The following is a 21,479-nucleotide window of genomic DNA, read 5'->3' as shown; positions in this document are numbered from 1 at the left end:
AGTAAGTAGAAAGGAGTAGAGCTTCATGTTCTTAAGTAGATCTAGAAGAGAGGTGTAACTGCCAACTTGCACCACATCATGCAAAGAAGGCAGGACGCAGGCAGTGGCTCGCATAAGAGGGGGGAGAAGGGGGGTTTGGGGGTGGCTTGCGGTCAGGGGTTGGGTTTAACCAATTAAATCTTACGACACTAAAAGTCAATATTAAACAACTACTGATTAAAAAATCAAGATGAAGGGGAAATGGGAGGATTCAGCACTTAAAACATCAAGATTAAGTGGAAATGGGGGGATGAAGGTTCCCCCGCCCCACCCCCCACCCACAAACACACGGAGGACAAATAGTTGACCCCCCCCACCCAGTCATACACATGACCAACTACAAGGGGTATGTTGTCCATGGCCTACACTGACAGGCAGTAGATTTCCTTCTTCTAGGGAAATTGAATATTGGCAGTTGCTTAGGGGGAGTGAGTGCCTAAATCAAGGTGCTATTACTTGGCCGCCCTCACAAGGTTGATAGAGGAAACAATCTGAAAGCATTGGAATGCTATTTTATTGGGTTTGTAAAGATTCGAGGAACATGAATTTCGGCTTCTAGTGTTCACCAAAAACCAAGGTTTAAATCAAACTTTCAAATATCAAAAAAGAAGGTTTTAAAGGTGTTCACCAAAAACCAAGGTTTAAATCAAAACTTTCAAATATCAAAATAGAAGGCTTCAAAACCTAGTTTGAAGGCATTTTAATTATATTTTTGCTTAAAATTTGGATAAAAATCTTTCAAATTTTCTTTTTTGCATTGTGCTGAAATTGAAAGTGTCAATAGCGCCCCCACACGGAATGACCAAGATAAAATCTGACCTACGCTTGGGCTTGAACTCAGGAACGGCACATACACACCCACACGTTTTAACTGCTTGGTCGAAACGCTCTTGCCCAAATATTTTAAATTTTTAACATGATATTTGTTAAGGAAAATATGAAGGTTTCCATATCTGTTAAGGAAAATATGCTTAGGATGAACACTGTTGCATGAATGAACGAAGGCTGTCCACGGGCATGAATGAAGAATGGTGCATGCTATACGTGAGATGCAGGCTGCGGAAGTTGGAACCTGGATGGGCTGCTGTCCACAGGCATGAATGAAGAAATGGTGCATGCTATACGTGAGATGCAGGCTGGTCTGTGGTCCTCGGACCTTGCCGTTTGAAGTGGGAACTTGGAGAGAGAGAGAGAGAGAGACTGATCAGTCAACTGCTACATGGTGCCCGTGGGCCGGCAATCGGCTTGCCCAGCTACGTATTTGGATCATCCACAGGTTGTGGAATTAAGCGACCTGGACATGTTGCATGTAGAGAAAGAGACAGGGAGAGAGAGGGAAAGGGAGAGAGCGAGAGAGAGAGAGAGAGAGAGTAGTCAACTTCTACATGGCAATACGCTCGCCAAGCTACGTATTTGGATTGTCCAGAGGTGCTGCACTGTGTAGAATCAAGCGACTCTGCGGTTTTGGAGTCCGGCGTATCAAATATTGTGACATTCCCGAATGTTTCAGACACAGCGGACGGGTTTTGATTTCGGGAGCTGTCAAAGATTAGAAAGCCGGTTGACCGCTGCGAATGCATGGCATAGAGCGCGTGCCATGGGCAAGATTGATGATGGGATGGTGCAGTAAGAGACAAACAGAACAAGTGCGGTAGAATGGAGAAGTGACGATGGATCCATGCAGCAGCTGGCGACAAACAGCGATGGATGCAATGCAAATAGAACAAGCACAAAAAGCCGAAGGAGCCGGTGAGGCGCGGCTGGCTAGTGGGAAAGCGCAATGCACGATGCAATGGCTTTGCCTTCATCGCCGGTCCCTGCTAAACGACCCAAATGGCAGAAGCAAAACGCTTCCCTCAATCCGCCAAGAAACCAACATCTTACGGTCTCCATGATTGCGAAACCCCTTCTCTTGTAGGGTCCCGATATTGCCTGTAACAGCAGATGACTGTGCACGAAGTGTAGCGAGCTCAGGAACGTTTGACGCTCGAATATGTAGCGAACTCAGGAAAATTGAAATGCCGTCGACAGCGATTCCTGCTTCCCAATTCTTGATGTTGATACACATATTTGACATTTGGAGCATTAACGGCGTCAATCACATGCTTCCCAATTCTTGATGTTGATACACATATTTGACATTTGGAGCATTAACGGCGTCAATCACAAGCATTCAGCTATGCTTGCGTAGGACCGATAAGCAAGGCAATGCCTACGATTATCTGCATGGCCGTATGCGTTGTACTCGTGGCACGCTTTGCTCCGGTTCGGGCGGGAATGGCAAACCCAGAAGACTCTACCGTGTCATCTCCTTATTATCCTCCTGCTTCCCGTTCTGACGATCCATCAAATGATAGTACCACTGATGGTAAGGACCGTCAATTTTCTGTATTTTGACAGCCTAATAATATCTGTGATCCTTTGGAATGAAAAAGAGTGGACAAATCAGAACGAATAGAGACATAGAATCACTGTGAATGCGCGCATAATATAGCCATTCAAGGTCTCTCTATGATTTGCATACATGACAATACTATAAGACTGGACTCGTTTCATTTGAACAAAGGAGAGTAAACATCGATAAACAGATCCAAGTATGTCCCTCCTCATGGTGAAAAATGGGAATTTCCCATTAATTAGTTGTGGAGAAGAGAAGAGGGGGGGGGAAAGGAAGTAGGCCAGTGCATGATTAAACTAAGGGATAAAAGGGGGAGGGAAGTAGGGGGCATTAAGAGGGAGCCACGGGAGATTGGGGAGGGGGGAGGAACCGCTTAAGAAGGGGGCATTAAAGAAGAAGGCACGTGTATACCCACTTCTTTGAACTGAAACCTGGACTACAGCCTTGATTTCTCCACCAACTCCTTGAACATTGTAACTTATGAAAAGCAGTAATGCTCTTGGATGTTTTGATTACTTGAACTGATTTCCATAAGGCTCCTCTTGCTATTCTCAAGACATTGAATTGACTTCTCCTCGTTAGAATTTACAAGCAATAACGTATCAAGCTTTCTGATTTGCATATGAACTTGCAGCTGCAGCACTTACACAATTCTTACATAATGTTACTAAGGATCCATTTGGAGCTCTTCATAGCTGGACTCCCCACGCTGACACAGCTTGTACCTGGTCTGGGATAACATGCAACAATGATGGGCGAGTTACTAGCGTGTGAGCACCGGTGCCTGATTAAAACACTTTTAACTACCTCTGGTTACTTTATAAAGAGAGAGGCATTAAATTCCATATTTTACAACTACTGTGCATAGTCTGTCAATTTGCTTTCACACTTCCTACCCCTCCCTAAGCATACATAATGCATTCCAACAAATTCATCTGTTCCAACCGATGATGTCTTATTAGATGCACTCAACAGGTAGTTTGAATTCTTCAGGTTACTGCAGGACAAACGCCTTGAAGGCACCATCAGTAGTGCATTGCAAGAACTATTCTATCTCGAGCATTTGTAAGTGCACCTGTAACTTTCTTCTGTAGATATGACCAGACTTGAGATGATTTTGTCTTATAATGCATGCATTCACCTTGAGGAACCGAGCTCCTAAGCCAATGCATTAATTGTAGAATTTTCTTTCTTTCTCACTCTGCGTGCCAGGACTAGCCAGAGCGTCAACAGACAAAAGTCTTTGCTTTACACCTTAGTCAGGAATGCGAAGGTTGCATCGAAGTTTTTGCAATCTGAACAGTGGAAGATCTAAATTTTAGTTTGAACATTATAAAGCAAAAACTAACATTTCTGCTATAACTTAAATTTGAACTGTAATAATTTATTGTTTGTGATCTAATACATTTTACTTATAGACAACCTTGCAACTTTGCAGAAACCTTCAAAACAATTTATTCACTGGTCCAGTCCCACCTGAGTTGGGGAACCTTCAACAGCTGCAAGAACTGTGAGGAAATTTACTTTAAATTAACGGTTACTATGGTTCTTACTCATAAATTGGCTGACACTTCATTAGTTTATCTTTACATTATTGCTTTTCTAATGTGTAAAACTGCAGATGTTTATCACATCCTTCTGTTGGTCACAAGGCATGAGTTATCTGTTCAATAAGTCATAAGTTTTTGACACATGACACTATGAAGCTATTTCCTACCTGTGGTAATGTGTGAGGGAAAAGCGCAGAGAGTTGATGTAGTTGATCAGAACATTAGATGCATTCCATCGTGCAAAGGAGCAAAACCATAGTTAGGGGAAACGGAAACGTTTCGGGATTTCTGGGAGGGCTGAAACGGGGAAACGCCACGTCAGCAAGGGAGGGGAGTAGATGATGATGGAGGGCTGAAGCAGGCTGCAGGAGAGAAAGGAGAGGAAAGGAGTGAGTGGGGCTGAAGGAGGGCTGGAAAACCTTGAGGATGGAGAGAGTATGAGGCTGAAGGAGTGGAAGGAGCCTGGAGGCCAAAATCAAAAGCAAAAAGACAAAAAACGGGGCTGGCGGCGGATTTCGCGTGATTTTGGAGACCTAGCAGCCTGTGTTGTCTGAAACGGCATGTTTCAGGGCTCTGAAACTGTTACGCTCTAGCCGAGGTAGCATGACCTCGGAAGAATCAGTCGACATTTCCCTTAAAGGATCTATCTCTGTAATATATGTGTTTGCGCTTCATGTAAATGATCGGGAGGGATTTAATGTCAAGGTCCTAGGTGAGGGCTGATAGCACCAGACTAGATAGATCTAAGACCAAGGGCCTAGTGCTAAGATTGTGCCTAGGGGCAAGGAATTTAATGCATCCCAAGAGAGGGGTGAAATGTTGCATTAGGAAGGCCCTATATGGATGACATGTGGCATATAGATCTATCTAGGGAATTGGGGTTTGCTGAGGCTAGAGAGAGAAGAGAAGATAATGATTCACGTGGATTTTCGAACGAAGATCTCTGTCTACTTGTCAGCCTCAGCGAGATATGGCTGGGTGGTGATTCATGGTGCTGCTCCCGTGATCGAAGTAGAGAACTAGATGAATGATGTGTATGACAATTGGTATCAGAGCTCAAGGCTATGATTAGGATGGGATTGACGAACAGCATGGTGATCATCTGACGCTGACCTACGTACGGGCTTACGCAAGCAAGTATTGGGAGATAGAAGGTCTTCGACGTAGAGAGTGGAGCTGTCGTGACGACGGACGATAGGCGGGAGCGTACGTGACGGGTCGACAGCCGATGATCTGCGAGGTGTTCCACAAACGAAAAGAGGACTGTTGACGAACCATAGCTGGAACTCGGAATTAGGCAGGTCTTTCGACGTGGACAGTCTGTGATTGACCGCAGATCAATGGAAAGCCTGGCACGGGAAACGTGACGTGCGTGGAACGGGACACGCAGGTGTCTGTGCTGTTGCTGGAGCGGAGGGGTCTCGTAAGGTGACTCGACGAAACGAGGTAGATGAAGAGCGCAGGAGGGTCCTGCTACTTGTGACCTCCATGCGACGGACTCATCCGACAAATTACAGACAAGTGGATTGGACGATGCGTGGTTGACGAACGACGTGCTCCAGTCAGCAGGGCCATGCATGGTCGCGTAAATAGTTCGTGGGCAGAGGCTTGTTGACTGTTTCGTGGAGCGTGGGGATCCCAGGTGACGCAGTGCAGGCTGGCTAGCCGTGGTCTGCTTCGTTGGCACACGTACGTGCAGCGATCTACAACACCAGCAGTCTGTTCGTAACTAGTGACTGGGGTTACGATCCAACGACAGTTTGGGACGCAGATAGGGCGCAGAAGCGCAGGACTTGACCAGGGAGCTTTCTTTGATCTCCATTAGTTTCGTGTTGTTTTTTTTCCTTCTCGATTTAGTAGGGTGATGCGCTACTTTCATAGACATGATAATGTGAATGATCAGCATGCATGAGGCTTCAATGTTGTAGCAGGGACAGATTATGCTTGTGCATATGCCTGTGTGCTTTAGTCAGAGTCAGATTGCAGGAATTTCCCTAGTATAGGGAAAAGCGCCATCTGAGATATATGCCTGTATTAAATGCCTGATCAGTGGGAATGTGGGATTGCAGGAATTCCCTAGTATAGGGAATTGTGCCAGACTGTTAGTACACTGAATTGTGTCAGCTTGTAAATACAGTTTTCTAGTGGTATTTTTATTTTAAATTTAAAAAAAAAAACAAAAAAACAAAAAACAATAAACAAACAAAACAAAATAAAACAAAACACCCATTGAACGGAATGGAAGCAGAAGAAGGGGCTTCCAGAAGGGACCCTGGTGAGTCAGGAGTCCGGCCGACCCAGCAGGGATCGCGCCCAGTAGCTCACACTTTATCTGGCAGGATTGCATTGCTGGAGGATGCCTTGCAACAGTTGTTAGCGCAGCAATTACAAGCCAACGCAGGGCAATCTGAACTTAGGAGAGCGTTACAGAGTATGTCTGCCAGACCTTCTCGAGAAGAGAAGGGAAAGGCTCCAATGGAACTGGAGTCTAGTGTCCATACGGTCGAGCCTAGGAAGGCTAAGGTGCCAAATATTGCAAATTACAGACCGGAAAAGTATTCTGGCCGGATGAACGACCGTAGCTCCGATGTCATTGAGACCTGGTTACACAAATGGGACGAGGCGTTCGCCATTTGTGAAATCAGAAATGACATCAAAAAGATCTGCGAGGCCACCCACATGTTCAGTGAGGCAGCGGATCGGTGGTGGATTAAACAACAAAAAGATGGCATAGCATCCACTACCTGGGAGGGGTTTAAAAGAGAGTTCAGGAAACACTTCTTACCTTCTGACGAAGCATCCCGAGCTTGGGATCAATATAGGAACCTTCGTCAGAGAAATTTATCAGTGGCAGAATACACTGATAAGTTTAGAGAGAGTGTAATGAAGGTTGATGAACCCCTGCCTCAATCAATCCAAGTGAAAGATTTCATATTTGGATTGAATGATCGAATAAAAATGGAAGTTCGGGCTAAGTACGCGAACACGCTAGATGATGCAATAGCTATAGCCCTGAACTACGAGGATGCCAAGGGTAGCAAGCCAAGTGGGTTTGCACAGGTCGGAACCCAGTATGGGTATCCGAAGAAATCTGGGTTTAAGAAGAAGTGGGCTAGTAGAGGGAGTGGTTCGCAGCCGAGTGGTCAAGCCAAGCAGGCGAGACCGGCTGAAACTCCTAAACCAAGTACCACCATTGGAGTGAAGAGGAAAGTAACCCCAATGGCAGCCCGGGCTTGGTCTAAATCTCCCTTGAACCCAGAACAGAGGGAAAAAGCGAGGAGAGAAGGCTTGTGCTTTGGTTGCCTTCAACCTCATCAGTGGAGAGATTGTCCACGTAATAAAGATCGTCGGGTGGCTGAGATGGTGATCTCAGAGTGCGACGTGGAGATGCAGGGAAGTCCCAGAGCGGAAGAGATGCAGATTCAGCTAGCGGGATCTTCTCAGAGGTTAGTACCTTGTTTGTTATGTGTGTCTGTTGCTAAGTTAGTGACGAGTGCACCTGATAACATCCTATCTAAGCCCGCAACGGGGTATACGGCCTTCAATGATACGGAGTTAATTAAAATGAAAGGGCAAGTGGCCAGTCATGATGTCATTGTGTTGTTTGACTCGGCGTCAACTCACAATGTGATTAACTCCAAGCTCGTGAGGAGGCTGAAACTAAAGACAAGTCCATCTGACTATGCGTATACAGCCAGGATGGCCGATGGAAGTTCAATTGAAGTATGGGACCAAAGGGTTACCCAGTTGGAGCTTCGGATTCAGGACTATGCTGAGAAGCTTGATTTTGAAATGACCAAGCTTGCTCATGCGGATATAGCCCTGGGAATGGCGTGGCATTCTAGGAAGAATCCAGCCATTGATTGGAAAAAGCACGTATATCAATTCAAGATGAATGATGTGCTTTATGTCTTGCGAGGTGAAAAAGATATACCTCAGGGACCGTTGGTTTCCGTGATGGAAATCAGAAAGGCTCAAGTAGAGTTTTTGTACCTTTGCACAACATCGGTAGAGTCGGTGGATGATTCTTCGACTAGCACTGATGTTACGCAAAGTGGTGAGATGGCCAAGCTGGCTAATCTTATAACAGAGGAGTTCTCTGAATGTTTCAGGAATGAACTACCTTATGGGTTACCTCCAGAGCGGAAAGTTGAACATAAAATTGAACTGATCCCGGGGGCAGAACCTGTAAATAGACCTCCTTATAGAATGAGTTTTGCTGAAGAAGCGGAGGTGCGTAGACAACTGGAAGAATACCTCAAGTTGGGGCAGATTCAACCAAGTTTCTCACCTTTTGCTTCGCCAGTGATATTGAAGAGGAAAAAGGATGATACGTTTCGCCTCTGTATAGATTACAGAGCATTGAATAATATCACTGTTAAGCACAGGTATCCGATGGCTCGGATTGATGATTTGCTAGATGCATTACATGGAGCCGTGATTTTCAGTAAGATAGATCTTAAGTGCGGCTATCATCAAATCCGGATTAGAGCCGAGGATGTGCATAAAACCGCTTTCAGGAGCAGGTTTGGTCATTATGAGTTTTTGGTAATGCCTTTTGGACTTACCAATGCTCCAGCGACCTTCGTCATGCTTATGAACGATTTACTACGTCCGTATATCGGAAAGTTCGTAGTACATTTTATTGACGACATCCTGATATTCAGTAAAAGTATTACTGAACATCGTGAACACTTAAGGATGGTGTTCAGTACTTTGAGGAAAGCCAGTCTTTATGTGAATAAAAAGAAAACTATACTGTGTATGGTTAGGCTTGAGTATTTAGGGTTCATAATTACTCCACAGGGAGTAGAAATGGATCCGAAGAAAGTGGCTGCGATACTAACTTGGCCAATCCCTCAGAGTCTGACCGCGTTGCGATCATTCTTGGGATTTGTCCAGTTTTATAGAAGGCATATCAAAGGATATTCCGGAATAGTATCGCCATTGACTGATCTGACCTCAGATAAAGTACCTTTTGTTTGGGGACAGAATCAACAGGAAAGTTTTAACACCATAAAACAAGCTGTGGTCACAGGACCGGTGTTAAAAATAGTTGATCCCCAGAAACCGTTGTTCCTAGAAACCGATGCAAGTGGCATTGCGGTAGGAGCAGTCCTCCTTCAAGAGGGAAGGCCAGTAGCCTTTGAAAGCAAGAAGCTTTCTCCCTCTCAAAGGAATTGGCCAACTCATGAATTGGAGTTGTATGCAGTTATCCATGCTTTGAAACCATGGAGGCATTATTTGTATGGTTCAGAGTTTTAGGTGGATGTGGATCATGATACTCTGAAACATTTTTGTAAACAGCCTGACTTGAGGGGCCGCCAAGCTAGGTGGGCAGAGCTCATGCAGGAGTTTAATTTGAAGATTCGGTACCGAAGAGGAAAAGACAATAAGGTTGCTGATGCGTTGTCTCGCATTATACACAACCTGAGTTTCACGGTATTAGAGAGTGCTCTAATGACCGAGATCAGAGAAACTCAAAAGGTGGACGAGTTTGTCCAGAGCTTATGGCCTAAGGCTCATGTGTTAAAACCCGGGGAAAGTGAAAAGGATGACCTGGCATCCAGAAAAGGCCAAACTTATGCAAGATATACCATAAGGGATGGTATGCTAGTTAGAAATGGCAAGGTTGTAGTACCTGGTCAGAATGATCTCAGGCAGAGAGTCATTCGACAATGCCATGATAGCCCGTGTGCGGGACATCCAGGTGTCGAGAAGACCTATGATCTCGTGAAGCGAGATTTCTTTTGGCCAAAGATGAAAAAGCATATTCATGAGTATGTGACACGGTGTTTCTCGTGTCAGGTAAGTAAGGCCGAGCGGGTGAAGCCACCCGGACTTTTACAGCCCTTGGAAATACCACTAAGTAAGTGGGAGAGCATTTCCATGGATTTTATTGTAGGGCTACCTGCAACACAAGGAGGGTATAATTCTATCCTTGTGGTGGTTGATCGTCTAACCAAGATGGCTCACTTCATTCCGACTAGAGAGTCTGTTAGTGCCCCGCAAGTGGCGGATTTGTTCATTAGACATATATTTCGTCTGCATGGATTGCCTAGATCCATAGTGTCAGACCGAGATGTCAGATTTACCGGTCATTTCTGGACAGCGGTATTCGAGACACTGAGGACTGAGTTAGGAATGAGTAGTGGGGATCATCCTGAGACGGATGGTCAGACGGAGAGAGTCAACCAAACTTTAGAAGATATGCTGAGGGCATATGTGTCATTGAGGCAACATACATGGGACAAGTGGTTGCCATTGTTGGAGTTTGCCTACAATGATAGGAAACATTCATCTACTGGGTTCAGTTCGTTTGAGCTGAACTATGGTTATAGGCCAGCCAATCCAACTATAGTTGGAGTACCTCAGAAAGTGCCTAGTGCCGCGAACTTTGTAGTTCAGATGCGGGAGATGCTAGCACTTGCGAGAGCTAATATCCGCCAGGCTATGGATAGAGCCAAGGTGTATGCAGATGAAAATCGGTCTATAAGAGTATTTGAAGAAGGAGAAAAAGTTTTTCTCAGAATTCCTTCGCACTCGAAGTCGTTGACTTCAGGAGAGTGTGCTAAGTTATCACCTCGATACTGTGGGCCGTGGTTAATTCTAAAGAGAATAGGCAGTGTAGCCTATAAATTAGAATTGCCACAGGGGTGTAAGGTGCACCCGGTTTTTCATGTTTCACGCTTAAAGAAATTTTTACATACAGGTGACTCACTAATCGAAGGTGTGGTTTTGTTTCAGGAGATAGAGGATATTGCAAGGCGCAAACCAACAAGAATCCTGGACCGAGGAACAATGCAAATACGAAATCGAAAGATACCCACGGTGTTGGTTGCATGGCATGGTCAGCCTCTATCCGAAGCTACCTGGGAACCCGTATATCAGTTGCGGAGACTGTTCCCAGACTTTATCATCGAGGACGCTGATGTCTGAAGAGGGAAGGAATGTTACGCTCTAGCCGAGGTCGCATGACCTCGGAAGAATCAGTCGACATTTCCCTTAAAGGATCTATCTCTGTAATATATGTGTTTGCGCTTCATGTAAATGATCGGGAGGGATTTAATGTCAAGGTCCTAGGTGAGGGCTGATAGCACCAGACTAGATAGATCTAAGACCAAGGGCCTAGTGCTAAGATTGTGCCTAGGGGCAAGGAATTTAATGCATCCCAAGAGAGGGGTGAAATGTTGCATTAGGAAGGCCCTATATGGATGACATGTGGCATCTAGATCTATCTAGGGAATTGGGGTTTGCTGAGGCTAGAGAGAGAAGAGAAGATAATGATTCACGTGGATTTTCGAACGAAGATCTCTGTCTGCTTGTCAGCCTCAGCGAGATATGGCTGGGTGGTGATTCGTGGTGCTGCTCCCGTGATCGAAGTAGAGAACTAGATGAATGATGTGTATGACAGAAACGCGTTTCAAACTGGCTGAAACGTTTCAGCCAGCCGTTTCAGGGTCCTGAAACGCGTTTCAGAAAACGGGGCTTCTCTGAAACGGCGTTTCAGGCTTGGCTGGGCTCTAAAACGCGTTTCAGCGTAACTGTGAGCAAAACAGCTAATGTAAATATACTGACAGACTAAACTATTATATTTATATGTCATAAATTAGACTGGGACACAATTTAATTAATTTGGGGGAGCATCTTATATGTGAATGAAATTTAATTTTTTGTGCTTCCTTTTTTTATAGGTATAAAAATGTCTCACCTATATAAAAAGGATCTTCCACTGCCCATAAATAGACAGCCAAAAGGATAGAGTGATTTTTATATTCTTGAGGGATTTCCAGAGTCTCCTCCAAAAGACTCTCTGCAAGTCAGCAGAAACATGAGAGTTCTCCCAATGAGGGGCATCACTTACAATATAACAAAAGAAAGGGAGACTCTTCTCTTGGTGCCTTGCATTAATCTATTCCCACTCTCCGGGATCCCAAAGCGGAAAACTTGATGGGGACCCCTCCATACAGCCAAATCCTCCAAGATCCCACGAGAGTAAGACGAGGTTTCGGATCTAGGTGCCACTCAGAATCCTTGCCATGCTCCACAAACCCTATGATGCTGACAGGCTGAAAGGGAATGCCCAAGAGAATATCATCTTAAGATCTAGACAGCTTGCCATCTGACTGAACATCAATGACCAAGGCATCCTCATGTGCTCCTCAAAAGGCTATGACCTGAAGTGGGATGCTGGTCCTCAAGAAAGCCCCCATCCAACTAGGACAAACAATTGGCCTACCATCTGTATACACCCGATCCTCAGGTAAGGCTGCATCACTTTGCTGAATCCTCATTGCATTTCCTCTGAGGAGGCATACCAATTGTTGTTTACAATCCTTTGGAAGCTTTTTGAAGGCTTTCCAGGATCCTACAGAGGAGGCAAGGCCTCTCTCCACAAACTTGCAAAGTAGGGCCTTGCACTGCAAGTTTGGGTCTATGGTATTAAGCCACCGTGGCTTTAGTGTCTGTGGTGCCATCTGGCCCATTCCATAAAAAGTTCCTTATCGGTCTCTTGAGCTGAGTAATGCAATCCCTAGAGTTGCACCAGCAAAAGCAAACCTGGTTGACAACCACCACCCTAGAGGCCAGGTCCAATTTGGTTGAACTCCAAAAAAGGAGTTTCCTCCTGATACTCTCCAACACTGGAGCAAACTACTGTGAAGACGAGATACCCATAGCAACCTAGCATCCTCCATATGTGACTGTAATACCCCTCTAAATCCAAGTAAATCCACAATTAGCCCCCAAATCTGAAATGTCCTCATCACTAATCCAAAAGCCATTGGATTTGTTCCAATTAATGTGTGCACTAGCTGCAATACAAAATAAATTGAAGGTTGCTCTGAAAGAAATGAGAGTCTGAGGAGTGGCATCCAAAAAAATAGCAGTATCATCCGCCAACTCACAATCTAGGAGTTATTCTCTCTCAGGGGATGCCTCAGCCCAAAAATTCAGCTTGAGATCTAAGAAAGATGCTCATAGCTTCCACCACAAACAGAAAAAAAAGGGGCTAGAGGGTATCCCTGACAGACTAATCTAAAATCCTGAAATCTCTCTCCCCTTATTCCTTTGATAAGCACTTGGCTGTGGACTGATCTGTACAAAGAGGACACCCTCTAATCCATGAATCTAAGAACTCGAAACAAAGAAGAGTGCCCTCTAGAAAATCCCAATCTACTTTGTCATAAGCTTTTTCTCAATCCAAGAGTAGAATGGCTAGCTTCCGGCTGATATGCATAGCCCAATCCAAAGCCTCCCAAAAGGAGAAGATATTATAAACAATGCTCCTGCCATGCACAAAGCATGTGTCTCATGAATGAGATCCGGGAGAAAGGGCTGCAAACTTAGACTAATGGGGTGAAAAGAGAAGGCCCCATGTAAGAGAGAGAAGGTGAAGTGACAGGGGGTGGAAGGTGCTCTGCAAGTGAGAGAAGGTGGAGTGACAAGTGGTGGAAAGAGAAGACCCCTTGTAGAGAGAGAAGGTGAAGTCATAGGGGGTGGAAGGTGCTCTGCAAGTGAGAGAAGGTGGAGTGACAAGTGGTGGAAAGAGAAGGCCCCTTGTAGAGAGAGAAGGTGACACCTGGGTGGAAAGAGAAGGCCTTATGTAGAGAGAGAGGGGGTGACAAGGGGTGAAAATAGAAGGTGTATGCAAGAGAGAGAAGGTGGAGCGGAAAGAGGAGGCCCCATGTAAGAGGGAGAAGGTGAAGGGACAAGGGGTGGAAAGAGAAGGTGCTCATCAAGTGAGAGAAGATGGAGTGACAAGTGGTGGAAAGAGAAGGGCCCTGGTAGAGAGAGAAGGTGATAAAACAACAGGGTATATACAAGCTTGGGAGGCAATTTCCTCACTGAACATGATACTTCTTGACTCGTGACCCATTCATTGTGGCATGTAGGAGCCAGCCCTTCAAAGTGGCCAAGTAAACTCCTCCACTTGAGATAAGCTTGGCTATGAAAAATGGGCATGTCCAACCACTTACAAACTTAGGTTTGTATTTGAGAAACTTACTTGAGTATAGTAGTACCAAATCACCGACTTTGAACTCTGTTTTTCTGAGGTTTCGATTATGCCATGCTTTTTGTCTCTTCTGCCACACTTCTTGAGAGAAGACTGCTTCACGTCGATGCTCTTCCATTGCTTCCAAATCCCATAAACGTTTAATAGTGTAGTTTTCTAAGTTGTCATCCATCTCCACGAGCACCCGAGGGGTATCTAGATTGAATTCATAAGGCATAAGTGCCTCCAGGGCATAAACCAACTTGAACCATGAATACCCAATACTCGCCTTGTATGCCCCTTTGCTCCTTTTCTTTTTTTGTTTGTGGCCGAAGTTATGAGTATCTATGTTAGATCTCAAGCTGACATCTTTGGGCTGAGACTTCCCATTAGAAGGGAAGAGGAGTTAGTTGATAGCGAGTTGGCAGATGACACAACAGTTTACTTGGATGCCACTCCACAGACATTGAATTTATTTTGCTTGGCGGTAGGGACGCAGATAAATTGGCATAAATCCAATGGCTTTTGGATTATTGATGAGGACACTCCAGTTTGGGGGCTTGACATAGGATTCACTTGGGTTCAAAGGGGTGTGCATGTCAGGTATTTGAGCTGCCAGGTCGGCTTGGATATTTCTTCCACGCAGCAGTTTTCTCCCGTGTTGGAGAGCATCAGGAGGAAGCTCCTTTTTTGGAGCTCAGCCAAGCTGGATCTTGCCTCTAGAGTTGTGGTGGTTAACCAAGTTCTCTTGGCCACGGTCTGGTTTGTTTGTTCTTGCTGGTGCTGTTCTAGGGACTGCATCTCTCAGTTCAGGAGATCGATCAGAAATTTTCTTTGGAGTGGGCTTGATGGCACAGCAGATGCCTTAGCCAGGGTGGCTTGGGAGACCCTCATCCTCCCTACACAGGAAGGGGGTCTCAATATCACTGATCTAGATTTACAGTGCAGAGCTTTACTATGCAAGATGGTGGTGCGGGGACTTATGCCAGGGCAGGAACCGTGGAAGGCCTTTCTTATTAGCAGCATACAGAGGTGCACACCTTCTTCAGGAGGAGACTGGATGAGCAGTATTAGGTGGTAGCTACTTTGGGCTCATGGGTTCTCTGCCCTTGCTATGCATAAAATGAATGAAATCTTTTATATTTTTTTATATGTTTGAGTTAAATGTTCTCTGCCTTGAGTAGTCCCTCTAAAATGAATGTTTGAAGAGTCAATAAGGTTCTCTGCCTTGGAGAGTCCTCCTAAATTGATGTGTTTTTTTAATGGTGTGTGGCTCCATGTTCCTAGTTAGTCCCTGGAGTCAAGAGGGGGATGTACTGTGGGAGCCATGTATTTGCATTGATAGGGTCTAGTTATCAAGCGTGGCATATGAGTTCCAGGATGTTGGTGCATTGGTCTTCTAAGACCTTTGAGTTGTTCATGCATCCATGCTGAGACATGAGTCTCTGAGTAATGTTTGGGACGTAAAGCCATGTGAGTGCTCAGTCCGACCTCTGAACCATGCTTAGACTTCAGCCTCTGAGTTAGCATGAGAGCCATGTCTAGTTCAGACATTACACAGTTTAGTAGTCCTGTCACTATCATGTTCTGTCCTTGGTTCCATTCCGGTAGTCTCTCTTAGGACCCCACTAGATGCTTGAGACTCCCTATTGGCTGAGATACACAGCATCCGGGCCCGTCAGGCAGAGCTGACACATTACACCCAGGAGCAGGCCCGATACACCCAGGACTAGGCCCACATTATACACGAGCAGGGCACCCTTATCCAGGGACTCAGGCACGACATCACACAGCTTCGAGAGGAGCTCGAGATCCTCAGAGCAGTGCCTGGAGGGACCCCAGTCACAGAAATGGAGGCACAGATAGCCACGATACAGTCGGCTATAGTAGAGACGACTAGATGGGTGGACGTGGCGAAACGAGAGCCTGCAAAGGCAACCGTCCGAGATGGTAGGTTGTTGACTGGCACCCATCGGGCTCCCACCCGTACCCCCTAGGGAGACGGGGCCTATCAGACTCAGGTTTTCGAGACCCTAGATTGCACCATTTGGAACTGTAATGGTACCTTATGGTCAAACCTAGGGAACTTCTCGGAGTCTTGTACAGGACGAGACATAGTCTTTTACATGGAGACACACCAGAGCCGAGAGCGTCCACTACCGATAGTCAGTGGCTACACATGGGAGTCGGCCTTCAGGGATGAGACGAGGGATACAGGAGGAGTCCAAGGATTAGGCGGGGTCGCAGTATTGTACAGGTCTTCCCTCGCTGGAGCTATCTCCATCGAGAGGAAGGACGCACACTCCCGATTTATGTGGATCCGGATCCGACGCATAAATACCCGTGACCTTTTCATGGCAATATGCTACTTCCCGCCAGACACATCTCACTTCGCCAAAGTGGCACGAGAGGAGGGTGAGACATCGCCATATGCACCCGTACATCAGGATATCCTAGACATTTCAGCCCGTAGGGAAGTTCTCCTTGAGAGTGCTCTCAACGAAAGCGGAACGGAAGAGGAAGAGAGAGAAACAGAGAGTCACACAAGTTTTGGTGGGTGCAGTACGACCTAATCTTCTTTTTCATTCATTTATATATGTGTTTGAGTATTATACATAACTGCGGTAAAGGCATAGTGACCTTTAACCCCCACAACCTCCCACTTAAAGGACAACGTGCTTTTAAGGGAGAACAATCAGTGAGCATACTATCCAATGCCCATCAATACACGACAATACTCAAACCGCTGACAAGGTAGACTCTTCATCAACATATCTGTAGGGTTATCATCTGTATGAACCTTGACAAGCTCTATACGCTTGTCCTCAAGTACCTCCCTGATGAAATGGTACCTGACCTCAATGTGTTTGGTTCTTGCATGACAGACGGGATTCCGTGCTGGCTGAATAGCACTCATGGAATCACTATGCAATGTCGGTACACCTGTATGAATCCCCAAATCTCCCACTAGCCGATCAAGCCATATAGCCTCCTTGCAATCCTCTGTGGCTACAACATACTCAGCCTCTATGGTAGACAAAGCAACGCACTTTTGTGCACGAGACATCCACGACACTGCACCACCTGCAAAGGTGAACACATAACCAGAAGTGGATCTCCTACTATCCACATGCCCTGCATAGTCTGAATCTATGTACCCAAGTACACGCATGTCTCCTCTACCAAAGCAGATGCACATCTCCTTGGTACCCTTCATGTACCTCATGATGCACTTAACTGCCTCCCAATGCCTCTTTCCTGGATTAGCCATATACCGGCTAACAACTCCCACTGCAAATGCAATGTCTGGTCTAGTAGCTATCATAGCATACATAAGACTCCCAACCGCTGATGCATAAGGAACCTTGGCCATCATGGCCCTCTCCTCATCTGATTTGAGACTATCTGTATGACTCAGTTTCACATATGGAGGCAATGGAGTACTCACTGCCTTCCCCCCCTCCATATTGAAACGCTGCAATACTTTTGTAACATACTCCTTGTGTGAAAGCCAAAGGAGTTTCCTACTGCGATCCCGCGTGATGCGCATACCAAGAATATGACTTGCAAGACCTAAATCCTTCATATCAAAGGCCTCATGCAACTTGGCCTTTAATGCATCTAGCTCATAAGTATTCTTGCTAGCCAAAAGCATATTATCCACATATAGTGCCAGGATTATCAGGCTATTATTCTTAGCCCTTTTAGTGTAGAGGCAGTGATCAATTTCACTCCTTCTAAAACCCTGGGACTGAATGAAAGCATCAAACTTCTGATACCGTTCTCTAGGCGCTTGCTTAAGACCATAGAGACTCTTCTTCAGCTTGCAAACTAAATGCTACTCTTTGCTCTTTTCTTTAAAGCCTTCCGGTTGCACCATGTAAATTTCCTCATGCAGATCCCATGCAAGAAAGCTGTCTTGACATCCATCTGCATAAGCTCCATATTCTCTGCTGCCACTAGTCCAAGCATGCATCTAAGTGTGGTCATCTTCACAACCGGAGAGAATATCTCATCAAAGTCCACACCCTTCTCTTACTTGAATCCTTTAGCGACCAAACGGGCCTTGTACCTAGGCACATCATCACCTGTGACCTTCATCTTGTAGACCCATTTACATGGCAATGCTTTCTTTTCATGCGGCAAAGAAACCAAGTCCCAAGTCTTATTCTTCATAAGTGAACTCATCTCTGATTGCATAGCATACTCCCACTTGCGTTGATCCTCGCGCATCATAGCCTCTCTGTAGCAAGAAGGCTCCCCGCAATCAGTAAGCATCACATAGTCTACCCTTGGAACAAACCTATCAGGCGGTCTAGACACTCTAGATGATCTTCTCAAGGGCATTTCAGCTTGCTGTCCCACCTACATATCAGCCACATTTGGCTCATCATTTCCAGCAATGGATGATCCATCATCCAGCCTTGATTGTATACCTGTGGGAGTACTTGGTGGTACCATTTCTTGCACATTTGGTGCATGGACAGCTTGCTGTCTATCAACATATGCAGGTGGATTCATATCCTAGAAAGTGATTCTTCTCATTTCCACATCCCTCATGGGTGCCTTATGCATCTTCTTCTCATTGAAGACTACATCATGGCTGCGTATGATCTTCTTTGCTTCTGGATCCCAGAGACGATAGCCCATCTCTCCACTTTCACCATAACCCAGAAAGATGCATTTCCTAGACTTAGGATCTAGCTTCTTTCGAAGCTCTTTTGGCACATGTGCATATGCCTCACACCCAAATATACGCAAATGTGAGTAAGAGGGCTTCTTGCCACTCCATGCCTCTTCAGGAATACCACCATCCAAACTCTTACTAGGTGATCTATTGATCACATACACTGCAGTCTTCATTGCCTCAGCCCAAAAACCACCAGAAAGACTTGCATTGGAAAGCATGCATTGCAACCTTTCTTGAATGGTACGGTTCATCTTTTTTGCAACTGGATTTTGCTCTGGAGTACGATGGGATGTGAGCTCCCTCTTAATCCCACGTGTATCACAGAAATGTTGAAAGTCATGTGAGAGATACTCTCCACCATTGTCAGTCCGTAGGCATTTAAGCGTTCTACCTGACTGATTCTCAACCAAGGCCAGCCATTTCTGAAATACCTGGAACACATCACTCTTCCGAGCTATAGCATAAGCCGACACTTTCCTAGTTGCATCATCAATGAATGTCACATAGTATTCAGCCCTGCCTAATGACCGTGTAGGCATGGGATCACATATGTTTGAATGCACCAAATCAATCTTTTCAAACTCTTTCTTTCCCCTTCTTTTATGGGCTGATTTAGTCTGCTTCCCATAGAGACAGTGCTCACATAACCCAAACGGCATAAGAGTTTCATTGCATTTTGGCTCATGTGTCCCAACCTGCAATGCCACAAAGAAGTACTTGCTGCTCGGTTATTTCTTTTCCTTTGTCCTCCCTTGGACTCTCTTTCTTCTGATTTGCACCCCAATTTGCATTCTTTTTCTCATCCTTTTGCTCTCTTTTCAGCTTGTAGCAATCCTTTTTCATATGGCCCTTCTTGCCACAGTGGTAACACTCAATGTTCCGTGCCCTGGATTTGCTACAAGACGGAAGGTATTCCATGAGGATGGCAATGAACATAAAAGAAATATTGCCTTAGTCTCTGCATCAAAATTCATCTTCTGAGCCTAAAGCTGGCTGAAAATAATACTGAATTCATTCAAGTGAGAAGCAATGGAGACCCCTTCCTTCATCTGCAGCTCAAACAACCTCTTGGATGCGTCAATTTTACGAGCAAAAACCTATGAGCAGGTTTATCCGAGCGTGTTTTTCAAGAGATTTTTAAAAATGTTTTTCTTTAGGAAACATGGTTTTTACACTTTTATTTTCACTAGAACTAGATCCCTTTATCATAAAAATATACAGAATAGTCACTCATTCATTTTTACACAACATAATTTTCTTATTTAGAGACATCCCTTTGTACCCCTATTATTACCTTAAAAAAGTGTTGATTCCTTTAAGAAATATTCCTCATAATCACTCTCAATGTAATAATACTATGCATATATAATTACTTATTAACACATTTATATCATATGGCAATATCTTTTTAGTGTTTTTATAGCATATTTATGGACATGTTTTTAAAGAAGTTTAAATTACTATAAATAAGTATTAACTTAGGCTTATATATCACTCTCATAAAATACATGTAATATTTAATACTATATATGAAAGATTTTCCAAAATATAACTCCTTAGATGTGCTCAAATGGGGTGTTCCGATCAATTTGAGTGGTTGAATGACTATATTTGGACATTGGATATGAAAGTTATGTCACTTTTAAAAGTGCTGTCCAAGGTAGTTTCGCCAGCGAAACTACCTTGGGAGACTTGCTTCAAAGGGGTTTCGCTGGCGAAACTACCTGGATGGCTTGCTTCAATGAGTTTTCTTTGAAGAAACTCTTTCATGAAGATAGGTTGAGAGAGGGTTTTCAATGTCACCTCCTATTAAGTAAAAGTTGTAAGAAGGATCATAAGGGAATTTTCATAGAGAAGTCTACTCTACATGTGGGTTTCTTCAAAAGCCATCCCATTATGCTCTCATCATTCCTACAGATTCACCTAAAGATTTTTGTATAAAATAGGCATTGCTATAATACTTTGCATATTTCTAAGTGAAACTATGTTTTCTTCAGAAGCTCTCTTCGGAGGATTCCTCCTTCCTCCCGGGAAGAGATTGATAGGCAGCCCATCATGTGGAACGACAGTATTTTAGATGATCGTGGCAGACCACTGGGTGCCTCACTCTACATGCAGTGGGCCAGGTGGGAGAGGGGACCTGCTTCTTCTTTGGGATCTTGGAAAGCCTTCCGTAGGCTTCCAGAGGAAACCAAGTCAGGGTTGATAGGACATCTCAGAGGGAGTGCAGGGAGGATCTTGCAGATTGAGTCAGCCCTTCCAGAGGCTTGGATAGACACAGATGATATGCCTCTCACTACCTCCACTTGGGCAGGTACTTTCTCGAGAGGCGGGGTTCCACTTCAGGTCTTAGCCTTCCGAGGTGCACAGGAGGATGCTTTGGTTTTCAGTGTCCAGGATGGTGGCAGATTGCTCAGATCTACAGATGATATATTGCTTGAGTCTGCTTTTCAGCCTATCAGGGTCGTAGGCCTTTTGATGCAGGGATCAGATTCAGAGTGGTTCTTAGACCCTGACCCCCAGTTACTCTCCACCGGGTCTTGGAGACTTTGGCTCTATGGAGGAGTTCCCATCAGGTATTTACAGTGGGACCCCGGAGAGTGGGAGTGGTTTGACGTGGGGCATCGAGAGAAGACCATCCCCTTCTTTCGTTACACGGTCAGTAATGCCAGGAGATTTCAGCTCAGTAGTAGAGGTTGGAGACCCTCCAGAGTTCCTCATTGGGAGACTTTTGGTATTACTGCGGATCAGCAGAGGTACTTCTGGAGGAGGCTCTGGAAATCCCACAGGAATAGAAAGATCACTATC

General features: G+C 45.0%; 1 protein-coding gene across 7 annotated transcripts in view; it reads left to right on the top strand.

The window, feature by feature from the left end:
* The first annotated feature begins 1,050 nt into the window (after nt 1-1,050).
* Nucleotides 1,051-21,479, top strand: part of LOC147883555 (receptor-like cytoplasmic kinase 185) — a 181,790-nt gene continuing 161,361 nt past the window's right edge. For all 7 annotated transcript variants that reach the window (XM_087399871.1, XM_087399870.1, XM_087399876.1 and 4 more), the window contains exons 1-4: nt 1,051-2,407; nt 3,072-3,207; nt 3,431-3,502; nt 3,876-3,947. In XM_087399871.1, coding sequence (XP_087255997.1) covers nt 2,248-2,407; nt 3,072-3,207; nt 3,431-3,502; nt 3,876-3,947 — 440 coding nt within the window. In that variant the 5' untranslated portion in view covers nt 1,051-2,247. The remainder of the gene's footprint in view (nt 2,408-3,071; nt 3,208-3,430; nt 3,503-3,875; nt 3,948-21,479) is intronic.

Source organism: Dipteris shenzhenensis, chromosome 28 (genome assembly GCF_047967505.1).
Source record: "Dipteris shenzhenensis isolate YYH24624 ecotype China chromosome 28, Dip_SZ_1.0, whole genome shotgun sequence".
NCBI lineage: Eukaryota > Viridiplantae > Streptophyta > Polypodiopsida > Gleicheniales > Dipteridaceae > Dipteris > Dipteris shenzhenensis.
This window is presented reverse-complemented; position numbering and strand designations above follow the sequence as displayed.